This window comes from Apium graveolens, unplaced genomic scaffold (assembly GCF_009905375.1).
Source record: "Apium graveolens cultivar Ventura unplaced genomic scaffold, ASM990537v1 ctg8256, whole genome shotgun sequence".
NCBI classification, from domain to species: Eukaryota; Viridiplantae; Streptophyta; class Magnoliopsida; order Apiales; family Apiaceae; genus Apium; species Apium graveolens.
In genome coordinates this window covers 1-12724 of record NW_027421025.1, presented here as the reverse complement: position 1 = coordinate 12724, position 12724 = coordinate 1, and the positions used below count along the sequence as shown (strand labels likewise).

At 30.9% G+C, this 12724-nt stretch overlaps 2 protein-coding genes and 1 long non-coding RNA gene across 4 annotated transcripts; all 3 read right to left on the bottom strand.

Annotated features, from left to right (window-relative positions):
* Positions 1-3395: 3395 nt before the first annotated feature.
* On the bottom strand, positions 3396-3857 carry LOC141704805 (uncharacterized). The gene has a single exon (XM_074507974.1). It carries the CDS (start codon positions 3855-3857, stop codon positions 3396-3398), a length of 462 nt encoding a protein of 153 aa, XP_074364075.1.
* An 89-nt stretch (positions 3858-3946) lies between these two features.
* LOC141704804 (uncharacterized) lies at positions 3947-4315 on the bottom strand. The gene has a single exon (XM_074507973.1). The coding sequence runs from the start codon at positions 4313-4315 to the stop codon at positions 3947-3949; it is 369 nt and encodes a 122-aa protein (XP_074364074.1).
* Positions 4316-7430: 3115 nt separating this feature from the next.
* On the bottom strand, positions 7431-10169 carry LOC141704801 (uncharacterized). 2 transcript variants are annotated; one of them, XR_012568084.1, is made up of 4 exons: positions 9961-10169; positions 9492-9547; positions 8675-8871; positions 7431-7728 (listed from the first exon to the last, which is right to left on the bottom strand). It is a non-coding gene; the product is annotated as an uncharacterized LOC141704801 (long non-coding RNA). The 2 variants fall into 2 exon arrangements; XR_012568083.1 differs by having other exon boundaries at positions 8675-8856; positions 9961-10167.
* Between the last annotated feature and the right edge of the window lie 2555 nt (positions 10170-12724).

Below are 12724 nucleotides of genomic sequence, written 5' to 3'. Positions count from 1 at the left end.
GCCCTAGGATAACGTTAAGTATTAACAATAAATTTTCAAATTATATGGGTTTGAGGCTGGAAATTTCGATAGTTTTTAACGGATCGGGATCCATTAAATAGAAAAAATAACCAAAAATGAACGTGTAACGTATCCATTCTAGATTTCTTCTTCATAAACTTTACACACACACAACAATTACACAAATCTAGATCAACTTGTTGTATTTAACAAAAATAAAAATATAATAGAATTACCTGGAAATTACACCGTGAAACAGGAACGAAAATCATGGAGCACTTTCTCATTGTTTCTGCAAGTAATTCAGAAAATCAAATTAAAATGAAGAATTAAATATAAAAAAAAAAAATTATACTCATAAAAGATGGTACAAGAAGAGGACCTAAGAATCTCTGCACTCCATGAAATGGTGAGCAGTGAGCCCAACAATTGCTTGCAGGAAACATAAAAACATTTTCAAACTTGAGTTGAAACTGTACGGGACGGGGACGAGATTCGTGGAGCACTTTCTTCATTGTTTCTACAAGTAATTCAGAAATTCGAATAAAAATGAAGAATTAAACTAAAAAAAACATAAATTATACTCATAAAAGATTGTACAAGTGAATTGAGTCTTGAAATTGACACCTTATAATTAATAAAAAGGGGCAATTGAGAGATTGAATATGATGAGACAGCTTCGTGTAGAAAAGAAATCAATCGGCTGCAACTCGATTTCACCTCCAAAACCATGATACATGAAATGATTACAATCAACGGGTGCTAATCCCTAACCCTAAGCCGTATTATATTAGGCCGAGCAAGTGCCATTTCCTTATTTTGAAGCCCAGTAAGCAAAACATAGGCTTGGTAAATTAGGTGGTCAACCAGCTCCTATTCAAAGCCCAAGTCCAACTTTTAGTAAATCAAGTGACCCAAGTCCACTGCCATTTCCTTCTTCATGGGCTTGGTAAATCAAGTGACCCACTCCGACTAAACGTGTTTAAAATTTAAAATTTAAAAATTAAATATTAATAAGATTAAAAATAAAAATATTACTTATTATTAAAATACATTACATAATTAAAAAATAAAATATTACAAGAACATGACAATTTAAAATATTACATCTGAAACAAATCTATCTATTATATATCTAATACAGCAACAGGGGTTCGCTGAGCAAATTTAATCATAAATACAATAATTAATGTTCATATAATATTTGTTTTAACCATTAATGTTCATTCATTATTTAATCATAGATACGGTAATTAATGAGCAAATTTAATCATGAATATAATAGTTAATATCCATACAATATTGTTTTAGCCATTAATACTCATTCATTATATAATAAATACATTAATTAATATCCAAACATTATTTGTTTTAATCATTAATACTCATTCATTATTATATAATTAATACAGATTCATTCATGTAATTTTTATTACCTCAATTAAAACATCATTAATATGTAAGTCATTAAAAATAATTTCTTCATAAAATTTACATACTCTATTAAAAAATTAGTATAAAAAATTTAAATGATAACCATTGCATAAGAATTCATATAATACATAAGTTATCACATCATTAACTTATTAATATCGATTAGTTGTTGCATACTTAATATATATATATTATATTTATAACTAATTATTATAGAGATATATGCATGGATCATATAATACCTAAGTTATGACTTACTAATATAGATTAATAATTGCATACTTAATATATACATATTCATTTATAACTAATTATTATAGAAATACATGCACGCATGTATACATACATACATCCAAACATATGTACGTATGTACGTATATATGTATATATAATAATTTAGTTAGAGATGTTATATTTTCAGAGCAGGTTCTTAATTATCAGAGCAAGACAATAAAAAATATTATATTACCCTCAGTTTATTTTTCTATTTGGCATGGCGTAGTATTGTCTTATCCTTTTTATTTGCTCCGAAAATTAAAAACCCTCGTCTTCAAATGAAATTTCCCTTAAATTTCCCTTTTAGTTAATGATTCAAATTTTTTTGTCTACAAAAATTGTCCTTATTTTTAACGTAAGTTAAATTCTAAAAACGAGAATACATACATTATTAATTATCAAATTAATAATATAAATAAGTGAATTTTAAATATAAAGTAAAATTAAATATTAATATTAATAGTAATAATTTTAAATTTCATTAAAAAGAAAAAATATTCATTTTAATAGCAGGTTTATAAAACATATATATTAAAAATTCTAATAATAATAATAATTATTTATATTATATTAATAATAATTATAATAATAATAATAATTATTATTATAACAAAATAAATAATATTAATACATGAGAAACTTGAGTACAAAATCATGTTATTTATAAAAAGTGGTAGTACATTTAAATATAATAAATTTTATTTGTACAAAATATTATTGTTCGTCATTAATTTTAATGATATTATCACAGCCTACCAGTGACCTTTAATAACACAGTTGACTGACATATACCATATTTATCACATTAACACTAATATTTAGATCTATTATAAACATTTGCGAATTAAATATTACAAACAAATGAACTAGATAAACTATATATTAAATATGATTATGTGGATCAGAACCATTGATACCTCTAACTGAATATATATTTATATCTAACCATGTCATACTTTAAGTATTATATTTTTGTATTTACACAAAAATAAATAAATTATGGGCTTTCATATATATATATATACATACATATATATATAATAAAACACACACATATATATATAGTATATATAATATATACACACACATATATATATTATATGTATGTGTGAATTTATGTAAAAAAAACCTTTAACTTATGGTCTTCATAATTCATAAAATATATGATAATGTTGGTTTATATTGGTATTTTACTGCGTCATTATGGCATGAACGGATAATATTAACTAAAATAAATAATCTTGGTAAAGTTTACATATTAAAATACAACCCGAAAGCGCCTAGTATGCCGTGAGATGTGGATTTATTAATATTTTTTGAGAGAGGGGAAAGAGTTACTGAGGTCGGAAATTAAAATTGAAGAATACTAAAATTCAAATAACAATTATAAAATAAAATCTTATGTAAACAAACAACTATATTATGTAAAATTACTAAAATTTCTAAAAAAAATTCATGGATCGTCCTTAACAGTAAAAAACAAGAAATGTCACTACAAGTCTCTACGTTAATTGTAGATAAACACTATTGCACCAATGTCATCAAAATAAAAATCTATATACAAAATAAATCCATCATCATTAGGAGGGGGGACAACATGAAATATTATCAACAAGAATAACTAAAATAATATCGATTCGCCCAATATAGAGCATGTCCGTGCATTGCACGGGCTATAGAGCTAGTTAATCATTATTATGGAACATTGTGATATGCTCAACCAGATCGAATTGTAGTTGACAATGTTTCTGCCTGTCACAAAGTTGGATAGTCCTTCCGATATACATTTCATTAGAGGCTAAAGATTCTTCGCCTAAGTTTGGAGGCGGTAAGCCATATGTTGCATCATCGTAAGATGGTAAAGCGCCAAAGGGAGTGGCGTATGTGTCTCTCTCATCCTCAACGATCATATTATGTAGTATAATACACGCTCTCATTATTTTAGCGAGATCTTCTTTATCCCAAAATTGTGTTGGATCATGTACAATTGCAAATTGAGATTGCAACACGCCAAATGTCATTTCTACGTTTTTTCGATGACCTTCTTGATATTTGGAGAACAATTTTCTCTTTTCACCCTGGGCGTGGAATTGTTTCACGAACGTAGCCCATTCAGGATAGATTCCATCTGTTAGATAGTACCCCATGTTATAGTTGTTACCATTAATATTGTAATTTACCTCAGGAGCACGACCTTCTAGTACATCATCAAATATCGGTTATCGGTCTAACACATTCATGTCGTTATTAGAACCAGCAACTCCGAAAAATGCATGTCATATCCATAGGTCCGATGAGGCAACAACATTAACAATATTGTTGGAACTCCTTTATGACCCCTCATGAACATCCCTTTCCATGCTTTAGGGCAATTTTTCCACTGCAAATGCATGTAGTCAATACTCCCCATCATTCCGGGAAAACCGCGAGCCTTTCCCATTTTTATGAGACGTTGTACATCATTTGAGTTTGGCTTTCGCAAATATTCACTCTCAAAAATTAAAATAATATTGGTAACAAATTTTTTCAAGCATTCAATTGCAGTGGACGTACCAATGCACACATAATCATCAACTGCATCCGTTCCAATTCCATATGCCAACATGCGTATGGCCGCCGTGAATTTTGTAAAGGTGATAGGCCCTTTCTTTCCAATGCATCAACCTTCTGCTGAAAATATGGATCAAAATTTGAAAGAGCATCCACAATTCGAAGGAACACGTGTCTTCCCATTCGAAACCGTCGTCGGAATGTATCTAGAGGGTATACTGGATTTTGAGCAAAATAATCTCTCTCCAATCGTTCATGACCCGCTTCACGGTCTTTGCATATCACTCGTTTAGTCGTGGTTGACGAGCCTTCTTCAATAAATTCTTTAGACAATCAGAGTTCTCATCCGTAGTATATTTTGATTGCACTGTGAATGAAAAAAATGAGTTGCAGACTATCACAAAAACAGACATGTTTTATAGGAGATAAAATAATAAAAGAAAACGGCTAGTTCGAACTAAAAATAAACAAGAACTAAATTACAACGGCTAGTTCCAAATAGAAACAAACAAAAACTAACTTCCAAGAACTTATTCCAAACAGAATCAAACGAACAACTAGTTTCCAACAACTAATTCCAAATAAAAATAAACAAGCAACTAGATTCCAATGGCTAGTTCCACCTGCGTCTTGATTTGACTTCCTCAATAATTTTGGCATAAATCTCTCGTTGAGCCTCTTTCATTATACTAGTATCAAGCGTAAGAAGTTGCATATCTGATTCATTCTCTTTCCTAGCCTCTTTTTCTTAAGTTCATTGAACTCTGCCATTAGATCTAATCTCCTGCATAAACTAGCTTTTATTTCTTCATAATCTTTTTTTTAAGATCATTAAACTCTGCCTTTTTTTCCCCTCCCTCTTAGCTGCTTTTGTACCTTTAGGACGAACCGGTGATTCAACAACATTCTCATCTGTTGGTGTTTCATTCATCAATGATGAGTAGTTCCCAAAATCACTAAATTTAGTTCTCTTTGCACTTCCATTATTTGTCTCTTTAGGCTGTCTCCATTTAGGATGTCTCTTTAGATCATTCCAATGCTTGTCAAAATTAAACTTCTTATTGTATTTAGTTTTATGGAAACCATGAGCTGCCGCAATTATGTTGTCCAAATTTGTACCACTCCCCATTTTTGAGACAGCTTCCTCATAACATGTTCTATATTGCTAAGCCCCTTCATTTATTCGTTGCCACCTTTTTTTGATAGATATTACCCCTCTTTTGATAATACCGTGATTACTTTATTCACAATAGTTACAAATTTGATCCCAAAATTCACCTTTTTATTCGCCCCGATCAAGGGATCAATCGACACATTCAACCATGCGCTAATTAAGAGTTTATCTTCAGGAGGTCATTTCACTTGTTAGGGGAATGACAAGGGTTTGGAAGGTGGTATTGGGTTAACGATATATGAAACTAATATCATATGACGTATGTTTAGTTGATTGCTATAATTGATATTGATAGTATATTAATATCATGTTTGGTTGATTGTTGCAATTTATATGAGTAATTTTAAATATTTTTAAGGTTATAATTTTAAATAATTTAAATAATAAAACATTTAATATTTTTTTTATATTTTTTAATTGCTAACTTAATTTTGTATTATAAAATTACACGTAGTATATAAATTATTATAATTATTATTTTAAATTTCTTATTGTGTGCTATTTTTCGGCTGTAAATATCATTTAATATTATTTTTTCAATAGTCATTTTTAAATTAATATTTATAAACTTAGGGGTGTATCCTTATTTAATAAATTTTTTAGGTTCAATAATTCACTTTGGATATTAGAAATATTTAAAAACTAGTTGCCCTCCTATCTCTCTCTTTCGCAAAATCTTAATTCTTATTTTTTCGATTGGTTAATGATAAACACTGTTTTGATAATTTTTCCTAATTTTTATTTACTTCAAATAAATCTATCTCTTCATTAAGAGTTTTAGTTCTATGTATAGGTTTTCTTAACTATATTGTGTTTGTTCTCTCTCATTGTGAGAGTTTAGTTTGTTTGTTTTGTTCTCTGGAATCGTACATCTACAAAATTTCGTATATTGGTTCATTGATAGGGGTCCTATCAGATTACGACTATTATTAATTGTTCGAATGCGTTTCGACACGTCAAATTTCTGTGTTCTCACAATTTCAACAGATTGTTGGATTGTCTTTATAAAATGATGTATATGTCAACAATGCGAGCGAGAAATATACAACAGTGAAAGATCCGATCAACGATCGTAGTTTTGTTCAAAAAGACTATGATTTGATTTATCTTGATACGTATTTATTCAGTTTTAATTATTATTATTTTTTTTTGGATTTTAATTAATAAACTAATTGAATATCCAATTTTTTTTAATAAATGACAGCTAATTTAACAATCTTGAACATTTTTTTTAACGTAGGTAACCGGCGGCCGCTACCCATCGGGTGCGCACTAGATAAACCTTACGGGCTCCTAAAGTTCAACAACTTCCATTTAGATTTTTGAAATATTAAAATAATAAATTAATAATTGGTACACTGATATGAATTCAGGATTTTAGAAATCAAACTCCAATTAAAATTCTAATATCTAATTTAGCAGTTTTTAATTTTGTAGGGTTCAAAATGCCCCGTTAAAATTTTAAAAATATTAAAACTTAGTAAAATGCACAACAATCCAATTAGAAAAAATTGGGGAAAGCGTTACTTAAAGCGATCTAACTTAAGTAACGTTTAGCATAACAAAAAAAAATTAAAAACCTCAAACACAAGTTCATCTAGCGTCATGGACAAAAAAAGGAAAAAAATAGTATTAATAACAACCAACACGCTAAGCAATTTAGTGTTTTAGCTAAACATTACCATTTTCTGCGTTTCTACATACTATTTTGGGCTGTTTTTACATGCGTGCCATTTTAGACATTTTTCTACGCATGTACCATATAGGGCTAACAACAAATATACTTGGTGTTATTATTATCTTTACATTATGAGAAGCAATTTGTACTTTAGGAATGTGAAAGAAAACATTATACTTGAACAAGGTACATAATCTGACTGCAGGTTGGGTTTTTAAATCTTGTTAACTTTCTTGACTTTTAATTGTCAATAGGATTGTTGATTAGTGAGTTGAAGACTTTTACTTGGTCAGGTAAAACGCCGTTCAGGTAAGAATAAATTCTACGAACTTCAGCAGAATTGGAATTTGACGTAGGTTCAGAAGGAATATCGTCTATGTCAAAATCTCTACGAATCCGCAAAATAACATTTAGTTCAATCTCTAAGAATTCTAGCAGAATTAGAATTGATGACTGCTTTGGAATAATACATAAACCGGTCCCAAAAGTCCCCCGCCTAGTATGTCGACATCATCGTCAATATTCACGTCTTCAACTACCTTTCCTTCGATTGCACTTCTAAGCTTTCCATGACAACGTCGAAACATTCCCCACAAAAAATAGGGATTATACCACTCTGTAGTAAAAAAGAAAAGATCATTATAATCAAGCACATGCTATAATCAGGTGGTGTATATATGATCCAATACTTCATCAAATGAGTTTTCACTTTATCTTCCCTCATCACAGAGACCAACTAAAACTAATATGGCAATACAAGTAATACTATAACCAAGCGAAATGAAAGACGACCTTGCTCCCTTTTATTACGTTTAACATACTTGTGTTCATTTAATATGCATATACATATGCAGTTTGGACATATATCATGGATAAGCACTTTTTTCTTTAAGCCAGGCATTAATCCCTATTTAATTTATGGCGCTATTAGTTTAATTTCATATTAAACAAATACTCTCTAAGTCCATATTCGACAAGAAAGTTTACTCTGAAAATACTGTACGGCCATTATCAGGGGATAGAATAGCGTCTATATCTGCTATAAGAAGTTAAGAGAAAAAAGAAGTTAAGGCTTATGAGAATATGTGGTCACATGGAATAACATAAGTTTTGCTACAGAAACTTATGAGACCAGTTTTGTACCCAATGGGAACGTTAACCTTTTACAATGGAAGAAAGTGAGAACTAGGCCCAGTACACTGGAAAACTGCAATCTTACTATCTGTTGTTCAGATAAAATTAAATGAACTTTAGTCATGGTATCTGGACTAGGAAAATGAAGGAGCCTGTACACATTTAATATTTCTTTGGCTACAACAGAAGACCTCACATATCCAGTAAAGTAAATTCTTTCAACAGTTGTGAAAAAGTAAGACTTTATATATCTACAAATTCTATGCCAATTTGGAATCTGAACAATCTCCAAAGCGGTATTCAATTGGGAATACGAACAATTACCGCAGAGGAAAGGAAGGAATACCAAGTATTTATCAACTATATACGCAAAAAGATAATAAACGGGGACTTTGAAAAAAATGAAGAGACTAAAGTATTATCTGCACCTTTTACTTTCTGCACCCATGTTTCTGGGCATTACCGCATCTAGTAGGTTGCAGCTGCTCTAAATAATTGGATGGACATTGAAGAAGAATCCGCAGGAATAATATTTTGAGGCTTCATCTGAGCCAATCACGGTCAGATGCTATGGCTTTAGATGGCCTGCAACAGCTTCCTCAAGCAACAGCTGAAAACCAGGACACTGGTTCAGAAAATTATAAGAAACAAGTATATAACAAGATCAATAATATTAACCTTAAGGAACTTATTACTAGACCTTCTCATGTTACAGTCATGCACACCACTTCAATGAATAAGTAAAATATGTATGATTTAATATTGTCGGTAAAAGATCTAACAAACATTAACTATGTAAACCATTCAGAATGAGTTGTGACCGGTCTCCAATGGAGTAATTTGGAATACGTACCCAAAAAAATTGATACCTCAAAGGTACAAATGACAAAATGATAAATATGGTATTCAGAGTATCCATATGAGATTTATAACTCCAAATGTGAATACTTAAAAGGTAAAAATTAACTACTTTTGCATCAACCAAATGTGATTTATGCGTCTCGATGATGGGTAAGACACTATGTTTCTTAACCTCTCAATATGGTTGCACTGATCACATAGGTATTATGTTGGGTAGTATTTCAATTCTAGTGGGACTTATCTATTTTTTTTTGCAAAAAATCTATTGATTTTAGTTGCATGAATTTCTATAATAAAAATAAAATAATAGCAAATAATAATATCTAAAAAAATAACAACAAATATTACAAATCTTGCATTAATTTAAAAAGAATGGACAATTACCTGGAAACTATATGTCAACGGGGGAGGGGATTCATGGAGCATTTTCTTCATTATTTCTGCAAATTTCAGAAATTTATGAAGTAGAAGTAGCAGTTCGATAATAAAATTAAAAAAAATCACAGAACAAACTTAAAGATAGTAAAATAATTCAGTCAAATGGTCTAACTGTGCCACAATCATATGTATACACACACAGTATACACACACACATAGATAATCAAGATTGTATAAGTGAATAGAGTGGAAATTTCATATTCCTCCCTTCTATATATCTAAAATTGATATACGTTTTATGAGGAGGTTTACTGCACATATTCTCCTCCACTAATCTTAGTTCATAATTAAGTTTTTACATCCCTTAATTCGAAGAAGAGTGTCGCTAAACGGGAGATGATGACAGCTATGCTCATTTATTGTGCACTATTGAAGTAAAAAACTAAGTACTAGGGAACCACACATAAGACTATACCTCAGATTCAAAAGTAATTGCATCTCCTTGTTCAGTGAAGCATTTTCGATCAGACAGGTTGTCTAGATAATCCAATGTTTCCAAACCTTCTATCCTCACTTCACTGTAAAACCATATGAATTTAGCAGAAACAAAAGAGGACGAGCTAAATACTGTAAATTTCACTTCGGCAAGCCTTCATATATCAAGAAATCTAATTAAGCAACAAGATCGCAAAGTCTACATCCTTCTCCTTTATTATTATGTGGCAAATGATCAAAATAACATTGAGAAGGAGAAGTGTCTAAATGGCACATCTGAAAAGCCTTCAAGTGTCACTTATGTAAAACATAACGCACACATGTGTTTCAACTATAACTTAAATGTATTGTGCATGTACTAAAATGTGGCAGTAATTTACACGTGTCAGTATGATCATTTTTCTCTCATATTGTGTTGATAAAAGGTAAACGCACTTAACTTTATTTCACCTACTTAAAACAAATGAAATGCTTTCAAAGAATATTAAACAGCGTTTAGCATAAGCCTCTTCTACTTTTAAGTAAGTAATATATTCCCTTAGAAACTAACAGTGAGAGGGAGTTGAAAATGTAGCATTGTACTCAGTAGCACCATTTTGGTGATATGCAAAAGATTACTAAATGACATACATACATAGCACGAAAACGTCAACCATTTACAAATAGCAGAGGTTTTAATAGGTACTTAAATGTCACTGCCAACTTAGCCCAGTCCTGTTTCTATGATCTTTGTTTTATTTCATGTCACAACACATTACAACCAGTGACAGAGTATTTAGGTTCAAAAATGTCAGTGCATACCAGATATCCGAAACAGACAAATATGTATGGTAGCCAAATGAGAAACTAAAGGCTGCTGTCAATGTTCCGGATGTGCGATATCATGTTGAGATTCCCACAAGATGAAAGAGAAACCCTAAGTCGAAACTCATAACTATGGAAGACAAAGAAAGAAAGCTGTCACAAATTCATATTAATATATGTGGATTGATAATAATCACCAACATTCATGTACCCAAGAAACCATTTGCCTACAATTTTTACTGTCCTGCCATTTCTATACCTACAAATATGATCTTAGATGTGAAAACATATACACAGGCAAACTACAAAAGAGATAATACAACTTCACCAAGTACGAAATGTTTCTATAACCATAGGTTCGTATCATCTCAAAGTTATCAAACATGTGGAGGCGTCCATGGATCCAATCAGCATATAGCATTTGGAAACTTGCAACACAATCACTATCTTTTGCTGTCATATAATTTATTTATTTTTAAATACCGATTAAGGCCGTGTTGGTAAAGGGAAAAAAACAATATATCTGCAAAAAAGTACTTTTAAATAAACCGTGCGTAACTAGGATATACTTGTCATGTAAATTAATAGGAAAATACATCAAAAGTTAACCTGTAGGGCCACTGCTTTAAATCTTCCTCTGAAGTCTTTGCGGTAATCCTTCTGTTTCTTGGGAGGAGGATTATGATCAACTCTCCATCCTTCGTTTCTTGCATGACCATTTGCTTCAACTGAAGCGGAGGAGCAAAACTAGAGAAAATTTTAAAACCTGCATCAAGTTATCGGTACTATGATTTCAAATAAAAAGACTGCAACGTGAATATAACGATAATTGGTATATACCTTGGGAAAACAAACAGAGATTCCTCCTCGCTTGCATTATAAGGCCTGGGAACCTTCAGAAAACATTTAGGAATATAATTAAGATTACGCCCGGTATTGTATATTAAGCAGCATAACTTGATTACTCAATCACTCACTCAACAAATACATTAACAAATACATAAGGCACATTTTAAACTTAAAACTATTCTCCGCCCTTTTGTTTATAGTTTCTAAAGTACATTTTTTGGTCATTCTGTAATGCACCACAACCCAGAAATTATATTCTCAAGAAAATTCTATCATGGATCACTTACAGAGAGATATTTCAAAGAGCAAGTTGTCAATAGAAGCACTTAAACAGCAAGCCAAAAAAACAACTTAAGACTACAACCTAATTAACTACATAGATTGCAATTACCAGCAAGAAAGTCTGCACATAACCATTATACACTTCAATGCCAGAGGGCACAAGAGGCAGTAGTAGTGCAAGAAAGTCTACATGTTGTACACTTTAATTGTTGTACCACACAACAGGGAGAAGTGGTGTATGTTTTGAGAAACATAATTGTGGAAAAGTTTCAATATAATTTGTCATCCAAAGTTAGATGAGTCAAATTAGTTTGCCTAAACTCTTGATCGGAACATCGAATATTGGGTATTATTCTCTTAAAAGATTTTATGTATGTTCTGCGTTTTACCGAAAGAAAATAGTGATTCATGTATTTGTGTAATGAGAAATATAAATCTTTTGCGATGCTGGTGTATTGTGTCAGAAATCGGATTACAGCTTATGAGTCGAATCCAAAAACATAATATAAGCAGAAGTGGAGCTGTGAGGTTGGTAAGAATAAGGTACTAAGATTTATAGAAGGGGAAGAAATAAAGGAGCCTGTACACATCTAATAATTCCTTGTTCTCTACAACAGAAGACTAGAAGGTCAAAATGAAGACCCTGATTAGAAGTTATCAAGACATTATATTTGAGACCTCATTCATCCACCAAGGTAAATTTCATCAACAGTCGTGGAAAATAACTAAATAAGACTATATATCTACAAATCATATGGGCCAATAAGGAATTGAACAATTACTGAAGCGGAAAGTATTCAATGGGAATA

Excerpts from the sequence above, each read along its gene's own strand:
- LOC141704805 (XM_074507974.1), bottom strand. The coding sequence starts at position 3,857 with ATGGGGTACTATCTAACAGATGGAATCTATCCTGAATGGGCTACGTTC.
- LOC141704804 (XM_074507973.1), bottom strand. The coding sequence starts at position 4,315 with ATGTTGGCATATGGAATTGGAACGGATGCAGTTGATGATTATGTGTGC.